At 41.4% G+C, this 23,605-nt stretch overlaps 1 protein-coding gene across 1 annotated transcript in view; it reads left to right on the top strand.

Annotated features, from left to right (window-relative positions):
* Positions 1–251: 251 nt before the first annotated feature.
* Positions 252–23,605, top strand: part of LOC149146218 (Zinc finger protein 622) — a 79,019-nt gene continuing 55,665 nt past the window's right edge. The window contains exon 1 of the mRNA XM_089447539.1: positions 252–578. Coding sequence (XP_089303665.1) covers positions 474–578 — 105 coding nt within the window. The 5' untranslated portion in view covers positions 252–473. The remainder of the gene's footprint in view (positions 579–23,605) is intronic.

Raw genomic sequence — 23,605 nt, forward strand, 5'->3', positions numbered from 1 at the left:
TAAAGAGAAAACAAAATATATATTTTAAAAATAAATAAATAAATTTACCAATTAAAATAAATAAATTTAAAAATCATATATATAATTACAAATTGCTATTTATTTATTTTTTTTCCAAATTTTATTAAACAAATATATTAAAAGAGGTGAATTTTTACTTGAATTTCTCTGCTTTTAACATGACATTTTTTTTTATCTTCATAAAGAACGAATCACGATTGGTATCAAATTATTGTGGTATAAAAGTAGGATTGCAATTGTTATGATCAAGGCCAGTTTTATATTTTCAAAAAACACAGAAAGGTTAAGCGGAGAAAATAATATCTACGCGGCTGCAGCAAAGCCTTACTATAGTGTAGACGAAGAACAGAACATCAATCCAACTGCAGCAAAGCGTTGCGAATTTAGCGGAACGTTTCTTCAGTAATTCATTCGAAATATTGGAGGGATTGATTGATTTCTCATAAACAATCATGCCAGTCTTGACCTGTAACGCCTGCAATGCCGAATTCAACGAGGAGGCGGCCCAGAAATTTCATTACAAGTCCGAATGGCACCGCTACAATCTTAGGAGAAAGGTATGTGTTTGTTTTTCATCAGATGCTTGATGGAACAAAGTGCCCTTAACTTAAGGGCAAGGATCCTTAAGTTTAAGGATTGTCTTTATTCTTCTAAATGCTCATGGAGGCTGCTGGGCTTTTACTTATTTTTTTGTGGTTAGGAGGCATTTGAAACGAGGACAGCTCATTGGTGCTTTGATAGAATTGAAACCCCAGAATCCTGGTTGCTTGCTGCAGATTCACCTGTTCTAGGGTATTGAAAGTTTTTAGGGTTCTGCTTTCTATTAAAAGTTTTGTAAATTTTGAAGTTTTTGAAACCCTAATCGACTGCGACATCCCGGGTTCTGGGGCTTTTTGATTTTTTCGCTGTATGGGTAGTTTCTTTCCTGGAGATGTGATTGTGGAAGATGTTTTGGAAACTAAAACTTCCACGGACAATTTTATGTGGCGTTCATTTAATTTCAATTTGCTTTTATTTTAATTTTAGTTGACTTCTTCTACATTTTTTAGTTGACTCTGTCGGTTTTATGAGAGTCATTCAGGACGTTTACCTGGCATCATCCTCATAAAAGATTATTAGACTATTATATTAGAATATTATCATGGCGAGTGAGCCCAAATCCCAGGCCTTTTACCTGGCCCCATCCTCATAAAAGATTATTACCTTTGGGCAAGAGATGTTACTGTGGCATATCAGTTCAATCGAAGTGACCTACGCCTTTTACCTAGGCATGTTCTCATAAAAGACTGCTAAACTATTATCATTGGAAAGTGATGACTATCAAACGACTATCATTATCATGGGAGTGAGTTCAAAGTCACCCAGGTCTTTTACCTGACTTCATCCTCATAAAAAAATCATTCAACTATTATATCAAAAGACATGCCCACAAACTTCAATTCTATTTTATTGGGGAGAGTGAGTTTCAATGACTTCGATTCACCCAGGTCTTTTACCTGACTTCATCCTCATAAAAAAATCATTCAACTATTATATCAAAAGACATGAGCCCACAAACTTCAATTCTATTTTATCGGGGAGAGTGAGTTTCATTGAGTTCAAAGTCACCCAGGTCTTTTACCTGACTTCATCCTCATAAAAAAATCATTCAACTATTATATCAGAAGACATGAGCCCACAAACTTCAATTCTATTTTATCGGGGAGAGTGAGTTTCATTGACTTCGATTCTATTCTTTTTTTCAACTGTGGTTCACGGTCATTCAGTGGCTACAACATCCATGGGTACTTCGATTCTATTCTACCATAGAGAAAAAGTCCATTGGTTTCAGTTCTCGCATTGCATTTTGTTAAAGTAGGTGGAAAGATATGCTAATAATTGTCCCCAAAGGTTCAAAGCAGTGTTTTAAGATTCGACTGGCTTGGAACTGACTCGGCCGAGTTGGTCCAAGTCAAGGCCTCATCGGCTCGACTCGGCATGTGAATCGGTTCGGTCGACCGGGTTATTACCGAGCCGGCCGAGTTGTCTAACAACTCGGTCGGCTCAGTAATAACCCGGTCGGCTCGGCCGAGTTCGAGCCTACTAGGTAACAACTTGGTCGGCTCAGTAATAACCCGGTCGGCTCGGCCGAGTCCGAGCCTACTCGGTCGGGTTGGATGACAGCAGCCCGTGCACCAAAAAAAACGGATTTTTTTAAATTGTCTGCTTTTGGGGGACTCCAAACAGGTTTCTAATTTGCCTATAGTGTATTTGGGGTCCATTTCCCTCTCCTAAACCCTATAAAACCCACCCAACCCCTCAATCCTCACAACCATCTCATGCATTTGAGTGAGAGTTTGTGAGGAGTTGTGGAGTTTGTTTTTGGAGTAGCAGTGAGGAGTCTTGGGCAAGCGTTGTGGCAGGAGTGAGGAGCTTCTTGGGAAGCCATTTGGAGCAGCATTGAGGGGTTGGTTTCTTGGAGCAACCTTGAGGAGGCAGTTTGTGCCTGGAAGTATTTTTTTCACTTGTAAAATTCTGTTTTTGCTTATTAATCTTTATGTGCAAATCTGGAAATTGAAAAGAGTGTTTTTTGTGAAAGAAATGAACATTGAAGCAATGCCATTTTTTTGGTTTTCATTTTCAGATTTTTTGCTTTCATTTCCAAGTCAAAAAATGGCTCTTAGAGTGAGAGATGTTGCTTGGGCATATGTTGAAATGGTTGATAGTCAAATGCATTGCAAATTTTGCCATAGAAAAATTAAGGAAGGTCTTGGGGGCATTAATAGGCTGAAACAAAACTTGGCGGGGATTAGAGGCCAAATTACTCCATGTGAATTAGATGAAATTGGGGAGATTGGGAAGGAATTGTTAGCCAACTTTGAGAAGTTTAAAGAAGAAAAGGCTAAGCAAAAAGAGTTAGAGGCTGAAATTTGGAGGAAGAGGAATATACAAAAAAATGCTGGCTACCAACCCCCATTTTGATTTTGAGGGTTTTTCCTCTATCCCTTGTATTGACACATCCAACCCCTTTAGATATGTTCCTCCCTCTTTGGAGTCTATTCAAGAAAAGGGTAAGGGTAAAATGAAAAAGAAGGGTGATATGAATATCAAAAGTTATTTCACTGTCACACCCTTCTCTCCATCAAATGCAAGTGGTCCTCAAGTAGAACTTTGCAGCCCACTTTAGATGACCATTGGAAAAAAGAATTGAGGGAGACTGCTTGTGATTACATATGTAGATGGTGGTATGATGCTGATATCCCTTAAATGCTTCCCGTTCACCATATTATGAGCCTATGTTTGATGCCATACATGTTGCTAGAAAAAGCTTCAAAGGCCCTACTATGTATGAGATAAGGGGGTATCGTTTGCAGAAGGAAATTGCCTCCATTAATGAGTATTTGAAAGATTTCAAAAATTCATGGGCAAGAACAGGATGTACTGCCATGTTAGATGGATGGACTGATCAAAGAATCCGTACCATCATAAACTTTCTTATCTTTTGCCCACAGGGAACCATGTTTCTAAAATCAGTTGATGCATCTGATAAGGTAAAAGATGAACAATTGTTGTTTCAGCTATTGGATGAGGTTGTTGAGGAGGTGGGGGTGGCTAATGTTGTTCAAGTCATCATGATTAATGCCTCTAACTATGTTCTTGCTGGTAAACTATTACAGGAAAAACATAGAACCATCTTTTGGACCCCATGTGCTGCACATTTCATAGCCTTCATGCTCGAGGATATTAGCAAATTAGATTGGGTCAAAAACACTGTAGATCATGCCAAAAGCATAACAAAATTTATCGACAATCATTCAATGGATTTTGAGCCTGATAAGGAAACACACAGGGGGCAGGGATATTTTTAGGCCTGACATTACTAGATTTGCTACTCATTTTTTGACATTGCAATCTATGCTTTCACAACATAGAAACTTGCAAAAGGTTTTTTCCAGTGAAGAATGGAATCAAAGCCAATGGTCTCACAAATTGGAAGGCAAAAAATTGAAAAAGAAAGTTAATGAAGAAATATTTTGGAGAAAGGCAGCAGATATTGTGAAGCTTGTTGAGCCACTGGTTAAGGTGTTGTGGTTGGTGGATGAGGAAAGATTGGCTATGGGCTTCATTTATGAGGCTATGGATCAAGCAAAGGAGCAAATAAAGAGGGCATACAAGGATAAAGTGGCTAAGTATGGGCCCATTTGGGCAATCATTGATGAAAGATGGAACAATCAACTCCATTGCCCTATACATGCAACTAGGTATTTTTTGAACCCACGGTATCATTATAAAGCTAAGGAGACAGGAGCTTTGAAGGAGGAGGTTAAAGATGGATTGATTGACTGCATTGATTGCATGATCCCAATGGAGTGTGATCAGCTGAAGATACACTGACAGGTCACAACCTTCAGCAATGCCTCAGGTACCTTTGGGAAGAACCTAACAAATATTGCAAGGGAAGCAGATGAGCCAGGTAAACAAAAATTTCAATTTTCAAATTCTTAATACTTATTTTGTTAAATCGTTTATAATTTGAAAGTTGGATATAATTTGTAATTTTGTTGAGCTAACTCATTACACTCCTATGCTTTTTGCAGCACAATGGTGGGAGGCTTTTGGGTAGCCATTGTCCTGAACTGCAGAAGTTTGCAATTCATGTTTTGAGTCAAACTTGCAGCGTTACTGGGTGTGAGTGCAATTGGTCTGTCTTTGAGAGGATTCACACAAAGAAGAGAAATCGTTTGGATAAAAAACGTTTAAATGATCTAGTCTATATCCAATACAACCTTCGGCTCAGACACAACTAATTGTTCAACAAAATACTTGATTCAGAATCCATTATGTTGGAAGACATCGATCCAACATCAGAAAGGGTAGTGGAGAGTCATCCAACAGAGTTTGCTTCTGATGAGGATATTGATTATGAATTACAGATGATAGCATCACTCGAACATAATGTTAAGTTGAATGCAAATCCTGATCCACTTGTACTAGCCTCAGCCTCAGAGCCAACAAGTCCTCTAGTTGCAGGCGCTTCCTCTGCTCAGCCACAACAGAAACACATCTCGTCTATCTCAGCTTGCAGCTCTACAGTTGCAGTTGGAGATGATGATGAGGAGGAGCCATGGGGCCGCTCTGTAACTTTGATCTAGAGGTTGATAAAGATGATCTTGGATCCTCTAGCAGTAGCCAGTAGTATTGGTCACAATTTACTTTTGTTGTAGAGGCTATTTCTAGCCTCCTTGGTTATGTGTTTTTGTTTTGATCTCTATATCATCATCATGTATGTATTCGACAGTGCAATGGGTGCCATTTTGATATAATAGATATATACATGAGCCTACTTAGATCGTATGTTGTCTTTTATCTATGTTCTAATGCTGTGTGTTTGGAAGCATGAATGAAAATCTTTAAAATTATGTTTTTTTTTAATAAAAAAAATAAATATTTAATGTATTTTTTACAACGACCGAGTCATTGAAATCGCACCGGCCGAGTCGATACCGAGTCAGAGTCGGCCCTCGCTGAGTCAGAGTCAGAGTTTTAAAACATTGGTTCAAAGTGTGCTAGTAGAACCGGTTAGAACGATAGTTACCATGTTTGAATTTGAATTCTGTAAAAAATTTCAATTTGGAAAAAATTCGAGAGTACACATATATATGATTCCATTCTCAAAATTAATTTGTCTTCAATGTATTTTGTTAATTTTCACCCTCATCCACTTTGAAATTGGAATAACTTGTTATAACTTTGGACATTGATACAGTCCTAGAGGTGCCGCACCCATTAATTTTCATCCTCATCCACTAAGAGAAGCCACACCCATCACTTAACCCTATCCCTCCAAAAGCCCTCTTCCTTTCTCAATGACCCATCATCACCCTATCACCTCTTAGAATGTCTTGTTTAACAATCTTCAAAGCTGTGTTCACTTTATTATCTAAATACCTCCCCATTGGACCAAAGGTTCTATGATAAGTACCTTTGGTTGCGATGGGTTGGTTTGTATTGGTGCTCGAGCGATCTTATATGTTCACCCACTTGATTCAACATCAATGTTCCTGTAGCCTTTCTATATTTGTAATGACAATTAAAGATTAGACTAGAGGCTTTCCACAGTCAATCAACATTTGGAGGGAGAAACCTTAGGGTTGGGAACCAAAGGAGCCTGCTGCTTCTTTAAACTACCTACCTGCCCCCGTTGGAGAATTTGTAGCCACTTGCTATCTAAATTGCGAACTTTCACATGAGCGAACCATATTGAATTGCATTGAATTTATTCACATTTGAATTGCATTATCAAATTTTCAAATTGCTTGCCATGATTCGAGCGAATCTGGGAACTATGGTTAAAACAACTTCTGGTTCACTTTTACTGATAGCTAAAGAAATTCACATTCCCAACCCATATTGGTGTTCAAACATGTTGAACAATCACAAGAAATGAATGTTGAAGTGCACAAATTGTCTTGACCCAGTTGTCATTAAAGTCCTTGATCAAGTTATCCCATTGATTTTGTTATAATTAAATTTCTATGCTTGATTTGGTTGTAGAATTTTAAAATGAGGATGAGAATGTGTGATTTGTCTCTGATGAAGATGCGTCCAAAGTCCATGGACGATATGATCGAGATCTCTTCATAAGGGGGCCATTGAATACACATCTACAAGAGAAAACACAAGGCCACTATCTATGCATCTACAAGGGAAAACACATAGAAGGACGATGGGCAACAAGTGGCCTCATGATTTAAAGTGATAAATTCTCAACATGTTCTCTTGCCATATATATGTAGCATGATATTGGTACTGTCACCAATACTTTCGATGTTGTTGAAGATGAAACTATTAATGAATGGGGACTTGTTTCAAATGGTTGTGATGTCCCATTCCTCATGTTAGGCTCATTTATTCTCATTTTTGCTTCATAGTTTCTTTCTCATTTGTGCGTCTTAATATCTATGTTCATGTATAGGTCAATTGTGTTTGTTATGTCATCCTTCATGCAAAGGCTAATAAACTTTGTTATACCATCCCTTATGTGGGACTCATTTGTGCTTATTAGTGTCTATGGGCCAATGGCCTTTGTTATGCCACCCCTCATGTATAAGCTATCGACCTTTGTTATGCCATCCCTCGTGGGGCTCATTTGTGCTTATTAGTGTCAATGGAGATCTTATGGCATATGAGTAACCTTGAGGACATATCATATACAGTAATGCAGTATTCATAATAGCCAGGTCCCAGATATATCTAGTGTTGAGTTTGGCTACAATTGTATAACATTCATTAGCTACAAAATAAGTTCTAGTCTTTGTCTTGACACATGGTTATTGAGTATTGAATTCAAGAAGAGTGCAAGAAATATCAAACTTTCTAAAGGTATAGGGTTAATAGGTTAGAGGTAGAGCTACTTTCTGTTGGAACATTGTCAAATCTCATAACTTTTTGTAGTATGTTGGATTGGTATTGGTTTCCATTTGTGATGAACTGTTGAACTGATTACTCTTTATTGGAGCATTGTTGCGTTTCAAATTTAACTATAGCCAATGGATTAGATTTTGGGTTATTTGATGCGGATTGTTGAATTGCACTGCGGAAATTATTACAGTATTGTTACTTATATACTACAATTATTTGACTGTACCCAATACATGAAACTTGATTGGAACTCTAATCACTGGAAGGAAAAAAAACTAGGGCAAAAATGGAAAGCCCTTCAAGAGGCTATCAAGAAGACTCGTGATATGGGAAATGCAACAGTGAAATCTAAAGCTCCACCCAAACCTTTCATTTCCTTAAACGATAAGGAGAAGAGGGCCCCTCATTGTCATTGGCCCAAAAGAGATAGGTTAGATGAGGAAACCCAAAGCAAACTGAGGAGGAATAATGTTAAAATTGGCAACTAGGGCCAAACTCCATGTGGGTCATCTTATTTATGGCAATTGGTATTTTTCTTGGATCCCTCTCATCGAGAGGTGTAGGATTGATCTAAAGATCATTCGATTCTGATAAATATTCATGGAGATATGAATTTATTTGTGTTATGGGACAATTCATCAAGGTCAGCGAACAACCAAATAACCCCACATGTGCTCGACGTTTTAGTATAAAAGGAGGTGACTTGATAGTCATTTCCACACACACTTCACTCTTGATTTCGCTCCACTTGTTCTGGGTTTTAATGGCAAGAGAAATCTAGATGATGAAGCTCTAGGCGCATGAGGAAAGGAGACTAAGGGAGCTTCCCTAGAGATGATGCCCTAGCAAGGAAAACATAGTCCTAAGGAGGATGCCCTAGCCGCAGTCCTAGAGGGGAGATCTAACCCTAGACGCAGTGACAGAAAGAGCCCTAATTGCAGACACCTATACGCTGCCCAAATAGGTCTTAGCCGCAGCAAAGTCATGGGTCTTTTGGAGGACCGAGTTGTTGTAAAGGAGGCCGAGGAGATTTTGGGACAACGTGGGAGAAATCTGTGGTTGAAGGTCGAGTTGCTGAAGGTGCAGTGGATGTATTTTGAGGACTGTTCACACTTGCATGGAGGCCGAGTTAGGAAAGAAGAATTGCGGATTGGTTGAGGGCAGCAAGAGGTAAGGATTGACTGTTTTGGAGGGCTGTTAGGGTGCCGCAGAGATCTGTGGTAGGCCGCAGGCCTAGCCACTCCAAAACAGGGCTGCGTGTAGACTTGAGAGGCTACCATATGCCCAGAACAACAGTATGAGGAGGCAACACTCTACCTTGACTAGGCTGCAGTCATTTAGAGGGCTAGTCTATTGAAGAACATATAAGAAGAATTGATCAAGGGTTTCCCCACAATGGGGTTTGTCCCTGGTTAGTGCCACATCTTGTGTCCTCTTGTCTTGGCTTGTCTTCTGCGATCTATGTTTATGTTCTATTTGCCATTTACTTTAATGTTTATGTGATTGCTAATTTGGAAAAGATATTGAGCTAATTGTGAAAATTGAAATAAATTGCTCTAAGCATATAACACACCTAAAATTAACAAAAAAACTATGTTTTATTTGCAGGGAACCTGGACATTGTTGTTTTAGGAAAGGGGAAGATTCATTACATCGAAGTGCTCTTTGATGACAAAGAAGAAGGAGAAGAACCCACACCTAGCAATGATGAACTCGCTGAGCTTAACAGTCCCAAGGAAGAACACCCACAGGAAGAAGCTATAGAGGAGGAAAAACCCTGCGAAGAAAAGAAATCCTGAAAGAGAGGTCTAGCCTTAATGTAATAGATGGGTACAACTTGGATTGTACACAAATGATCCTAGGTTTGAGTGTAACACTTGGTAATTATATGTTCACTAGTGACTTCTACGTAATTGATTTGGCAAATATTAATATGGTTTTGGGGGTTCAATGGTTGTATTTATTGGGAAAGCACAATATGGACTACTAAACATTGGAAATGGAACATAAAGCACCGAATGGCAGTAAGGTAGTTTTGAGGGGTATGGCAATTGGTTAACCACAAGTCGTTTCCGCCAAAAGGATGGAGGCCATATTTAGGCACGAAGATGTAGCATATGCAGCAAAATGCAAGATTACAAGCCAAAAGACTCCTGACAGTGACAAACCATGGTACAAAGCGAACATTCAATGAGTGCTGGACAAGCATGGTTATGTATTTGGTGATATTCCCCCCGGATTGCCGCCTAAAAGGGGATTTGAACATACTATAGGACTGTAAGAGGGGCCAAGCCCGTAATCACCACGCCATATCGACATCCGAAGAATTCAAGAACGAGATAAAGAAGACCATCCAGGAATTATTATCAATGGCTCGCTTAAGTCCTTTCGCCTCATCCATGGTTTTGGTTAAGGAGGATAGCATGTGGAGGATGAGTATTGATCACTGAGCTTTCACCAAGAAAACCATCAAAAACCAGTATCCTATTCCTAGAATCAGTGAATTACTGGACGAGCTTTTGATCCAGGAGGATCCTTGAAATGCTCAAAGTTCAAAAGTCACATATGTTCGCAAAACCAACACCAAGTAGAAGAGCTTGTTGCGCTGATTCTGACAGTATATTCGGTTTCGAAAATGGCCTCTGTATGAGCGAGAAAACGCGTTCTGAAGTTATTGTGATCTGAAAATCACTTGTGAGAGATCTTAGTTAATTAATTAATGAATGAAGGTATTACAGACTCATGTGCTGGTGTGTGTCTATGTTATCTTAGGCAACGGATCGATCAGATTGCAAAATACACAGACACTGGAAAATGGGAAACAGTAAGAGAAACACAGCAAGCAAATAAAAACACAACAATTTAATAAGGAGTTCACCCTATCCTCCAGGGCTACGTCTCTGGTCCAGCTTTCAATGGTGGCCTTCTTTTATTGTGTCTTTAAGCAGAGTTTTTACAATGAGGAGCTCAAATTGAGTCTCCTGGAACAGATGATGCTTAGTAGGGTGGTTCTTGGATTCCCAAAGCCACTAGAGTGCACAGACTCTTCCTTACCAAGTCTCGACCTCACTGGTTTTTAATGGGATGAGTCCAATTTGGTACTCAGTTCCTGACAAACATCCTCTCAGGGATTACTTGAACCTCTCAAGCCTTCTGTTTGCTCGATGCTGCCTTAACTCTGCAGGTCAGCTCGGCTCTCTGTTCTTTGCTTCTTGCTTTACTGTCTCCTTCTTCTTCTTCTCACTATCGCCTTCTTTCTTCTCGTCCTCTTTGTCTTTGTCTGTTCGTTCATGGCTTAAAGCCAATCCATCCTCTGACTGCTCGCTTCCTCTTCCGCCCCTTTGGATCACTTGCTGCTGCTCGCTTAGAGTTCCCTGCCTCTACGTCATCGCCACTGCGTAACGTCTCATAGGGAAGTGGCCACTTGTCCTCTCACGAACTGCGCCAGCTCTTCCTCAAATGGTTCGGTATTTCGGTTACTCTGTGTAATGATTCATCCGCCAACTCAGCGGTCCAATCGGACTTCAAACCTTTATGTGCCGTGGTTTATTTTCCCCTGTCAAATCCGATCGTCCATCGGGTGCAATCTTCGCCGTTAGATCTGGAGCCCCCAGATCCTACGGTGTTCGCTCTTATTGCGCGGTTGACTTGCTCGGACGTTAGCCCGCGATGAGAGGCGGTTTTCTCTCTCATCCGCCGGACATGCATCGTTCGCTGTATGGAATCGCTGGGTCTCCTGACAATTCCGCTTACCGCCTAAAACGCTTCCGATATTCTGCCAGTTTTGGAGCGCAGGACCCGCCATTCGCTTTAGTGCTTTTCCCACTGTTTTCGGCTTCCCTTGTGATCGAGCGCTTGGGGCCTTTCCTTTTCGAGGGGTTTTGCTTAGCGCTAATTGCGCATCAGAAACGACCTCCGTTTTCTGATCTGGACTTCCTAACTGCTAGTTTTGCGTCCTGCACGGTCTCCATGGGCCTCGGTCAGTGCGCTTTGACCGAGGTCCTCATCGTTCCTTGCTGGCTACAAACTGCCATTGTCCAGAGGTCCTTCCCGATGGCTCTTTGTTCACAAGTTTTTTGAAGTCTGTCATGATTTGGTACAGTATAAAACTCTGATAATCTTTCATGGATCCAATTCGTTCCCAATGAAAAAGCTTTTGGACCACCAAAAGTTGGTTTTCAAGCATCGACTAAGTGAGGGTACAATTGTTTCACTTGTCCAATCTCTATCCACTTTGCACTGCTCAACTTTGAACCCTTGAGCCCAATTTTGAGGTACTCAACATCTCCCATGCACGTCGTTCTCACCTTCCTGTCCATAACTGTGTCTTCCTGCAATTCATTAAGATATTCAGGTAACAGGTCATCAATAGAAGGCAATTGACTCTGCTCTTCTGGATCTTCAATTAGTGAAGGTTCAAATAATCTCAAGCAATCTGCATTTACGACTGAGTAGATGCGCATGTAAGCTGGTAGATCAAGGCGAAAAGCATTCTCACCAATCTTCTCAAGTATCTTGAAAGGTCCATACCTGATAGGTTTTGGCTTTTTACCTTCACCTTGCATTCTGTCTTTGCTGATATACAGCCAGACTTGGTCACCAATTTGGAAACTATGCTCCATCTGATGCTTGTCATGCCTTGCTTTGTATTTGGCTTGGCTCTTTTCTAGCTGTTCCTGTACTGCCTGGTGGATCTCTTGGATTTGTTCAATGAACCTAGTTGCCTTGTCCACAGCACTGTGTCCCTCAACTGTGGTGTCTTTACCAAAGACAAAATCCAAAGGTGACCTGGGTGTAAAACCAAAACAGGGCTCAAAAGGAGATCTCTGTGTAGAAGAATGTTTTGCTCTGTTGTAAGCATGCTGCACATAACACAAATGTTCATCCCAATGCTTAGGATGTTTGCTACGATATCCCCTGAGTAACTGGATCACTGTCCTGTTAACTACTTCGGTCTAGCCATCGGTTTGTGGATGAAAAGCTGTGCTTTTCTTCAGTTTGGTGTCCATCAGTTCCCATAGACTTGACCAAAACTTTCCCACAAATGTGGTGTGTCGATCAGATACAATAGAAGTGGGTAATCCAAAATGAACCCATACATGTTAAAAGAATAGTTTTGTAGTTTGTTCAGCTGTAATATGTTTATTACAAGGTATCAAAATACACATTTTGCTGAACCTATCCACAATAACATATAGATAATCATGACCTTTCCTAGATTTAGGCAGTCCTCCAACAAAATCCATGGAAACACTTTCCCAAGGGTGAGAAGGAACTGGTAATGGAGTGTACAAGCCTAGTTTTCTATTGCTGGGCTTGCTTTGAGCACACATAGTACAGCCTCTTACATATCTAGAAACTGTCTTGTTCATTTTTGGCCAATAACAAAATCTTTGCAGCTATGCAACTGTTTTACTTACCCCAAAGTGACTTGATATTAGAGAAGTGTGTGCTTCTCGAATTATTTTTACTCTCTTAGTTTGTGGAATGCATAACTTCCCACAATGATATAAGAGTCGGTCCTTTACATGATAATCCAATTCTTCTACTCGTTTGTATTAAGTTTTGGTATGTTCTATGCTAGAGCAATTTATTTTCATTTTCACAGTTAGCAATCACATCAGCATTACGATAAACTGCAGATAGAACATAAATATAAAACGCAGAAGACAAGCCAAGACAAGAGGACACAAGATGTGGCGCGAGCCAGGGACAAACCCCACAATGTGTGGGGAAACCCTTTGATCAAATCTTCTTTTATCTTCAAAGTTCAGCAGAGAGAGAGAGAGAGAGTACATATACATCATAAGTCAAAACTTTGACTTGACAAGATAAGAGAAGAGATCTTCATCATGAAGATGATATAATGAGGTTGCAGATCTGAATCTCTGATGACAAGGACTGCAGATCTAAACTTAGGTGACGACATATTTCTTCAAGGTGATTTCATCACCGTACTGCATCCAACCATGCTGCATCCAATCATGCTACATCTTCCAGAATGCTGTCCTTTTCCGGCAGTACTAGCTGTCACTGCTATATGAGCTGGTGCATCAAACTTCAGTTCTCTTCCTTTATTCAGTCATGCTCCAAGTTGAGGTTTTAGTACTGCCATACTTGCAAGACTGATTTGCGCAACCCTTAACACAATCTATGCTGCTGGCTATGGCCTGTGGCTTAGCCCAACAGCAAGTAAGGTCTACATATTAACTCAATACACAACAACCTTGCCTCCAAATCTGTTGTCCCACACTGCTCTTGACTGTTCCTGGTTAGGGCACTTTAGCACACTGCAACAGCCCTCAAACAGTCCATGAACAGTCCTCAAACAGCCTTCAATACCTGCGGCCCACCTTAGTGTGATCCCTCTACTTCTACGCTGGAGATTAGGGCACAATACAGCCCCAAAACAGACCCACGCAAGTGTTTAGCTGTGGTGGTATGGCCTGCGGCCTACCACACAGCCTACCTGTAACTTACGTTCTGCCCAAACAGAGTTCTCTTACCCTTTCAACGTGCCACAACAGACCTGCCCTACTCCTTACCTAACTCGACCTCCCAGCAAGTGAGAACAGACTTCAATACCGCTGAAGTGTCCTTTGCCTGAAGCCCAATCTAAGGTAAGAAGTTCGAGTTCCTTTTCCGTATAAGGTCTAACCATGAACAGCGTATAAGGTCTCTGTTTGCTGTGTGGATCATCCTTATAAGCCTGCGGCTTACTGTGGTAAGGGCATCATCTTTTGCTGCGTATTAGGGTCTCCTCAATGGCTGTGGATCTAGCCTTACCCAAGCCTTCCTTTGTTGCAGATAGGGCCTTCCCTTTAGCTGTGTATGCGGCCTCCTTTACTGCGGCCAGATCTTCTTCAACTGCGTACAGGTGTCTCTCCTTTCAACTGCGGCTAAGTGAACTTAGTTGACTGCGTCTAGGGCTCTCATAGAAAACCCTTTCCACTACGTCCTCCTTGAGAGAGGACAACCCAAACAAGTGGAGAAGAGAGATCATATGAAGAGTGTTCTCAAATGACTTCAAATCCTCCTCTATTTATACTAAAAACGAGGAGGTTGAATAGACACGTCGACTGGGCTTCTAGAGCCTACATAAGAACTGGTCGGCTTGACTATAATTACATAAACAAAATAAATTCATATCTCCATAAATACTTATCGGAATCGGATGATCTTTGGATCAATCCTACACCTCTCGACGAGAGGGATCCAATAAAAATATCAGCTGCCATAAATAAGCCGACCCACATGGAGTTTGGCCCTAGTTGCCAATTTAACACTCCCTCTCAACTAGGGAGAACTCCATCCGCTGATCCATATGTACGACTGTACTATCTCTGCCATTAGTGCCTTGCACTACTCTGCCTAGCTCTGCTGGCTCTGCTCAGCTCTGCTGGCTCGGCTCTGCTCTGCTCAGCTCTACTGGCTCTGCTCTGCTCAGCTCAGCTCTACTAGCTTTGCTCTGCTGGGTCTGCTCTGCTCTGCTCATCTCTACTGAACTATGAAGAAGAAGAATTGATCGAGAATGAGTCATATCATTCTCCACTGACCTGAAGTCAGTCTCAGAGTGCATACCACTAGTCCCAGACCAGTCTCAACTGACCCGAAGTCAGCTTCATAGTAAGTACCACTCCTACCACTGGTCCCGGACCAGTATCGCAGTCTCAGAGAGTGTACCACTGGTCCCAGAACAGTCTCAACCGACCCAAAGTCAGCGTCATAGTATGTACCACTCTCACTGGTCCCAGACCAGTACTGCACTGACACGAAGTCAGTCTCGGAGTATGTACCACTGGTCCCAGACCAGTCTCAGGCTTCAGCCGACCCGAAGTCAGTGTCATAGCATGTACAACTCCTACCACTGGTCCCAGACCAGTAGTAGGAGTGGTACTTACTATGAAGCTGACTTCGGGTCAGTTGAGACTGGTCTGGGACTAGTGGTATGCACTCTGAGACTGACTTCAGGTCAGTGGAGAATGATATGACTCATTCTCGATCAATTCTTCTTCTTCATAGTTCAGTAGAGATGAGCAGAGCAGAGCAGAGCCAGCAGAGCAAAGCTAGTAGAGCTGAGCTGAGCAGAGCAGAGCCAGTAGAGCTGAGCAGAGCAGAGCCGAGCCAGCAGAGCTGAGCAGAGCCAGCAGAGCTAGGCAGAGTAGTGCAAGGCACTAATGGCAGAGATAGTACAGTCGTACATATGGATCAGCGGATGGAGTTCTCCCTAGTTGAGAGGGAGTGTTAAATTGGCAACTAGGGCCAAACTCCATGTGGGTCGGCTTATTTATGGCAGCTGATATTTTTATTGGATCCCTCTCGTCGAGAGGTGTAGGATTGATCCAAAGATCATCCGATTCCGATAAGTATTTATGGAGATATGAATTTATTTTGTTTATGTAATTATAGTCAAGCCGACCAGTTCTTATGTAGGCTCTAGAAGCCCAGTCGACGTGTCTATTCAACCTCCTCGTTTTGACTGCGGCTAAGGCAGATTATGACTGTGGATAAGGAGTCTCTTTCTTGCTGCATATAGGGTCAATAGACAATGGATTCAGACCTTCATTTAGGGCCTATATTAGCCCTCCTCTCATCTGCGGATTGAGCCTCTTGAGACAGCGTATAGGGGCTTATTCATGCTGCACATAAGTCTCCTCTTATCTGCATTTAGATCTTCTTACGATCAGGTACATAAAAGAGATTCAGGGGTTTCTTGCTTTCGTGGAGGAGTCGACCACTTCCTTGATGACCTGCATTACCAGTCATTCCTTTGATTATTGAAGATGTCCCAGGAATGATTGTTATCTTCATCAAGAGATGTGTCCCTGCCATTTGGACACTCCTTCGCATAACGGCCGAACTTATTTCAACAAGGCATCCGCCTTTCCTTCCACCCTTAGATCCGAACTTCCCAATGAAGTGATCTTAAGATGGACCATCAGAATCTTCCACTGCGCCATTCTGATAACATTATCTGTTTTGACTTCACCCTAGGTGAATTATGAGGAACCCATTGTTCCTTCTCTCTTGTCCCAACTGTCTTCGGTGATTGCTCTTTCACTCTTGCTTGGGCATTGTCTTCACCTCAGCTCTGATACCATATTAAGTTTTGGTATGTTCTATGCTAGAGCAATTTATTTTCATTTTCACAGTTAGCAATCACATCAGCATTACGATAAACTGCAGATAGAACATAAATATAAAACGCAGAAGACAAGCCAAGACAAGAGGACACAAGATGTGGCGCGAGCCAGGGACAAACCCCACAATGTGTGGGGAAACCCTTTGATCAAATCTTCTTTTATCTTCAAAGTTCAGCAGAGAGAGAGAGAGAGTACATATACATCATAAGTCAAAACTTTGACTTGACAAGATAAGAGAAGAGATCTTCATCATGAAGATGATATAATGAGGTTGCAGATCTGAATCTCTGATGACAAGGACTGCAGATCTAAACTTAGGTGACGACATATTTCTTCAAGGTGATTTCATCACCGTACTGCATCCAACCATGCTGCATCCAATCATGCTACATCTTCCAGAATGCTGTCCTTTTCCGGCAGTACTAGCTGTCACTGCTATATGAGCTGGTGCATCAAACTTCAGTTCTCTTCCTTTATTCAGTCATGCTCCAAGTTGAGGTTTCAGTACTGCCATACTTGCAAGACTAATTTGCGCAACCCTTAACACAATCTATGCTGCTGGCTATGGCCTGTGGCTTAGCCCAACAGCAAGTAAGGTCTACATATTGACTCAATACACAACAACCTTGCCTCCAAATCTGTTGTCCCACACTGCTCTTGACTGTTCCTGGTTAGGGCACTTTAGCACACTGCAACAGCCCTCAAACAGTCCATGAACAGTCCTCAAATAGCCTTCAATACCTGCGGCCCACCTTAGTGTGATCCCTCTACTTCTACGCTGGAGATTAGGGCACAATACAGCCCCAAAACAGACCCACGCAAGTGTTTAGCTGTGGTGGTATGGCCTGCGGCCTACCACACAGCCTACCTGTAACTTACGTTCTGCCCAAACAGAGTTCTCTTACCCTTTCAACGTGCCACAATAGACCTGCCCTACTCCTTACCTAACTCGGCCTCTCAGCAAGTGAGAACAGACTTCAATACCGCTGAAGTGTCCTTTGCCTGAAGCCCAATCTAAGGTAAGAAGTTCGAGTTCCTTTTCCGTATAAGGTCTAACCATGAACAGCGTATAAGGTCTCTGTTTGCTGTGTGGATCATCCTTATAAGCCTGCGGCTTACTGTGGTAAGGGCATCATCTTTTGCTGCGTATTAGGGTCTCCTCAATGGCTGTGGATCTAGCCTTACCCAAGCCTTCCTTTGTTGCAGATAGGGCCTTCCCTTTAGCTGTGTATGCGGCCTCCTTTACTGCGGCCAGATCTTCTTCAACTGCGTACAGGTGTCTCTCCTTTCAACTGCGGCTAAGTGAACTTAGTTGACTGCGTCTAGGGCTCTCATAGAAAACCCTTTCCACTACGTCCTCCTTGAGAGAGGACAACCCAAACAAGTGGAGAAGAGAGATCATATGAAGAGTGTTCTCAAATGACTTCAAATCCTCCTCTATTTATACTAAAAACGAGGAGGTTGAATAGACACGTCGACTGGGCTTCTAGAGCCTACATAAGAACTGGTCGGCTTGACTATAATTACATAAACAAAATAAATTCATATCTCCATAAATACTTATCGGAATCGGATGATCTTTGGATCAATCCTACACCTCTCGACGAGAGGGATCCAATAAAAATATCAGCTGCCATAAATAAGCCGACCCACATGGAGTTTGGCCCTAGTTGCATATACATCTTTAAAGTCTATATCTTGAGCATATTGTTCAATGTAGCTTTCATGTAACACAAAATTATGCTTAAGTATAGTAGATGCATTTATAATAGGTCTAGATAACATATCTACAACTTTATTGTGTATGCCCTTTTTATATTTGATGACTAAATGAAACTGTTGTAGAAAACCCATTTATCTATAGTGTCTTGATTGCTACAACTTAGTTTGGGAGTGTAGATATTGAAGTGGTTGATGATCAACTTGTATGACTGTTTCTTTGCCCATTAAGTAATGTTTCCACTTTTTCACACTCTGTACTAATGCATACAATTCTTTATCATATGTAGGATAGTTGACTACTGCAGAATTAAATGTCTCAGAATGATAATGTATGGGTTTACCATGCTGTGTCAACACTGCGCCCATGGCATAGTCATTGGCATCCATTTGAATCTCAAACGGTCTTTGAAGATCAGGCAGTGCTAGTACGGGTGCTGTACTAATCTTTTCTTTCAAGGTGTCGAAGGCTTTCTGCTGTTTGCCTCCCCATTGAAACACCTTGTTCAATGCTGTTAAAGCATGTAAGGGAGCTACAATTAAGGAAAAGTTAGAAATGAACTTTCTCCAATATTTTGCTGTGCCTAAGAAGCTCCTAACTTCTGTAGCAGATTTGGGTTTAGGTAAGTTTACAATCACTGCCACTTTAGAGGGATCTATCTTCAATTCACCACCCCCTACTATATGTCACAAATAATTCAAAGATGTTTTGCCAAATTCACATTTTGAGAGTTTAACATAGAGTTTTTCTCTTTTCAAAACATCTAGTGTCTGCTTAACATGCTTTAAATGTTCTTCCCATGTTTTGCTAAATATCAGAATGTCATTTAGATACATAATAACAAAATCATCAAGAAAAGGTTTGAGTACATCATTCATTAATCTCATGAAAGTAGCAGGAGCATTAGTTAAGCCAAAAGGCATAACCAACCACTCATACAATCCTTGCTTTGTTTTGAAAGCAGTCTTCCATGCATCTTGTTCTGCAACTCTGACCTGATGGTATCCACTATGCAAGTCTAACTTGGAAAAATAAACAACTTCCTTCAATTGATCTAAAAGATCATCTATGCGAGGAAGGGGATAACGATTTTTGATTGTTATCTTATTCAGTGCTCGGTAATCAATGCACATTCTCCACAAGCCATCTTTCTTTCTCACCAAAACGATTGGTGACCCACATGGTGATGTGCTAGGTCTGATGAACCCTTTCTCAAGCAACTCCTGCACCTGCTTCTTGATTTCAACATTCTCTAAAGCGGACAACCTGTACATTCCAATGTTAGGCAATGGAGCATCTTGCTGCAAAATAATATCATGCACTATTTCCTTTTTGCGTGGCAGAATTTTAGGTTCTTGAAACAAAACATCATACTCTGAAACAACTTTTTCTAAATCAGCTTGCTGTTTAGCATCACAGCCCTCAAATACATTGGTTTTATCAGGTTTCTTTTCCTTTACAACCATTAGTAAGAATTGTTTGCATGAATTTATCATTCGTTTCATCTGCCCTGAGTTTACGAGAGTATAACTATTCTTGAGCTTATGAGCTCTTACTAAGTATTCGATTCCATCTTTAACGAGAAGATACTTGTTCTCAGCTCTATAGAAAATAGCTTTTTTGTCATACAAGTAAGAACTTCCTAAAACAATTCCACATATATCCAAAGGAATTATGTTTAGCTCAACCTCATCTATAAATGCTGACCCAAAAGAAAACTTGAGTTTGCATTGTCTAGTCACTTGTAGTTGTGCTTTATCACTTAACCATACTAATGGGTATGGTTTCTTATGAGGTGTAGTCAGTAATCCCAATTTCTTTACAATTGCTTCAGAAATTAAATTTACTTGTGAGCCACTATCAAACAAAGTATCAATCTTTTGATGTTTGGAAATAACTCGAATATGGAAAAGCTCATGTCTTTTTCTCTCATTTTCCTCATCAATAGTAGATTGTGCAGAATTACTAGTAGATGCTTCAGAATTCTTACCTTTTGTACCTGTGGCTGCAATAGTTGTTTCATCTCCTGAGTTTGAACCCAAATCTTTTTGAATAGCTGCAACAGTCTTCTTCTTCTTGCCCTCGAACTTTTTAGGTCTCAGCTCCGGATGCAGAATCCAGCAATGCTCATCATCATGCTCATCCTTCTTACAGTGAGTGCATGAAGATTTTCTTTTTTGCGCAGTGTTAGCCTTCCTTGCTCCATTTCTGTTTTCTTTTCTCCTTATTCTTGCTTGAAGTGGGTTGGGATGATCCCCCAACTTCAAGACTTCCATTCTTTCCTCTAGCTTCTAGATGAGTAGCTTGTACAGATACCTCATCTATACTAGTGGGATTAAACATGAGGATAGTGTGCCTCATGTAGCTGTGTAGACCACCAATGTACTTCAACAGAGTCTCAGGTGAGTCTAATGAGATTCCTAGAATCAATGTTCTCTTTCTAAATTCTTGGGTGTATCCTTGTACATTTTGCCCTTTCAACTGTCGAAGAGTTTGCCAGCTAATCATGGCTTGCTGCATATAGGCCAATGGATAGAACTGCTTTTTGATTGCAGAAACAAATTCATTCCAGACAAAAATAGTCTTACCATGTCTTTTCATATCAGCTTGGGTCCTACCTTCCCACCAAACCATGGCAGTGCCTCCAACGCGTAGGCTTGCCAGCGGAAGCTTGCTCTTGTCTGAATCAATACTTTGTACTCTGCAATAAACATCAATTTGTCTAATCCAATTGTCCAGCTTTTCTGCATTCAACTCTCCATCACATATAGGTAAATCAAACTTAACATCTAGTTTAATCAAAGATGCCTTCTTATTATGTTCAAGGCTATTAGGAGGTGTGAGAACGCTTTCTTCTTTCCCTTTGCCTTTTGAGTGGTCATGAAGGAGAGACTCATCTTCTCCTTTGTCTTGTTTGGAGCCTGATGCATCTTCATGCTTGTGTTTTCTAAAGTCCTTATACATTTCCTCTACCATGGACCTTATGGCTAGGAAACTATCTATGAATTGAGGGTCTGGCCCCACAGAACCTTCCTCTAACATTGTCTTCTGAGGATAGACTCTCTTAATCTTAGGATTAGTTTCGACCAACTCCCCTTCTCTTAATTTGAGCTTTGTTTAGTTAGCATTCAACAACTAAATCCAACACAAGCTTGTCTAACCTTAATAGCCTAAAGCTCTGATACCACTTGATCTGAAAATCACTCGTGAGTGATCTCAGTGAATTAATTAATGAATGAAGGTATTATAGACTCATGTGCTGGTGTGTGTCTATGTTATCTTAGGCAACGGATCGATAAGATTGCAAAATACATAGACACTGGAAAATGGGAAACAATAAGAGAAACACAGTAAGTAAATACAAAACACAACAATTTAATAAGGAGTTCACCTTATCCTCCAGGGCTACGTCTCTGGTCCAGCTTTCAGTGGTGGCCTTCTTTTATTGTGTCTTTAAGCAAAGTTTTTACAACGAGGAGCTCAAATTGAGTCTCCTAGAACAGATGATGTTTAGTAGGGTGGTTCTTGGATTCCCCAAGCCACTAGAGTGCACAGACTCTTCCTTACCAAGTTTCGACCTCATTGGTCTTTAATGGGATGAGTCCAATTTGGTACTCAGACATCCTCTCAGGGATTACTTGAATCTCTCAAGCCTTCTGTTTGCTTGATGCTGCCTTAACTCTGTAGGTCAGCTCGGCTCTCTATTCTCTACTTCTTGCTTTACTGTCTCTTTCTTCCTTTTCTCACTGTCGCCTTCTTTCTTCTTGTCCTCTTTGTCTTTGTCTGTTCGTTCATGGCTTAAAGCTAATCCATCCTCTGACTGCTCGCTTCCTCTTCCACCCCTTTGGATTGCCTGATGTTATTCGCTTGGAGTTCCTTGCCTCTGCGTCATCACCACTGTGTAATGTCTCACAGGGAAGTGGCCACTTGTCCTCTCATGAACTGCGCCAGCTCTTCCTTAAACGGTTCGGTATTTCAGTTACTCTATGTAATGATTCATTTGCCAACTCAGTGGTCCAATCGGACTTCAAACCTTTATGTGCCGTGGTTTATTTTCCCTTGTCAAATCCAATCATCCATCGGGTGCAATCTTCGCCGTTAGATCTGGAGCCCCCAGATTCAACGGTGTTCGCTCTTATCGCGCGGTTGACTTGCTCGGACGTTAGCCCGTGATGAGAGGCAGTTTTCTCTCTCATCCGTCGGACATGCGTTGTTCGCTGTATGGAATCGCTGGGTCTCCTGACAATTCCGCTTACTGCCTAAAACGCCTTCGATATTCCGTCGGTTTTGGAGCGCGGGACCCGCCATCTGCTTTAGCGCTTTTCCCACGATTTTCGGCTTCCCTTGTGACCGAGCGCTCGGGGCCTTTCCTTTTCGAAGGGTTTTGCCTAGCAATGCGCGCATCAAAAACGGCCTCTGTTTTCTGATCTGGACTTCCTAACTGCTAGTTTTGCGTCTTGCGCAGTCTCCATGGGCCTCGGTTAGCGCGCTTTGACCGAGGTCCTCGTCGTTCCTTGCTGGTTACAAACTGCCACTGTCCAGAGGTCCTTCCTGATGGCTCTTTGTTCACAAGTTTTTTGAACTCTGTCATGATTTGGTACAGTCATAAAACTCTGATAATCTTTCATGGATCCAATTCGGATCAAACAGGGAAAAAATGGGCATTGCAGGCTAAGTGGTAGTCTCTCAGCATGACATGTGGCAAGTCAAAGTCAACGCATAACAGTGAAAGTCAAACCAAGGTGCAGGTCAATTGGCATGGATCGGAGTTGAACCCACGACCTCCGTTGCATTATCACAAAACCTTACCAATGGTTTATGCAGGTGTTCTATTAAAGCATTGGCGGACTATTATATATTTATGGTTTGTAATAAGGTGTAAAGGGGATAGGGTTGGTGGAGCCCGCCATATTCGGCGGCCTCGCCAAACCCAACACACATATATATATATGTATTGCCACACAGCTCATACGCTCTGTCAGCAGCGCAGAGGTTCACATTTGTAATAACAATATATGCCACGATAGCACAAGAGTTATAACAGGTGGAGCTATGATCCATTATCCAAATGCCATGCAGAGTACCTACGGTCCAATGCCAAACCACGGGTTGTATCACAAACTGTCGGAGATGCGTAACTGTCAGACCGGTCACATGCCGCGAAGGTCAACAAATGCCACGGGTTGTAATGTCATTTCACCACTGGTGTTCGAGCTATATGTTACAACGCCTAAATCCTAAGTTTAAACATTGGTTATACCGATATACCATAGGGATGTTAACCAATAGACTGCTGGGATATAGTTCGTTAAAACTTTGG

The sequence above is a fragment of the Pinus tabuliformis genome, chromosome X (genome assembly GCF_031772625.1).
Source record: "Pinus tabuliformis cultivar Carrire ecotype Pingquan chromosome X, CPIR1, whole genome shotgun sequence".
Taxonomy (NCBI): domain Eukaryota; kingdom Viridiplantae; phylum Streptophyta; class Pinopsida; order Pinales; family Pinaceae; genus Pinus; species Pinus tabuliformis.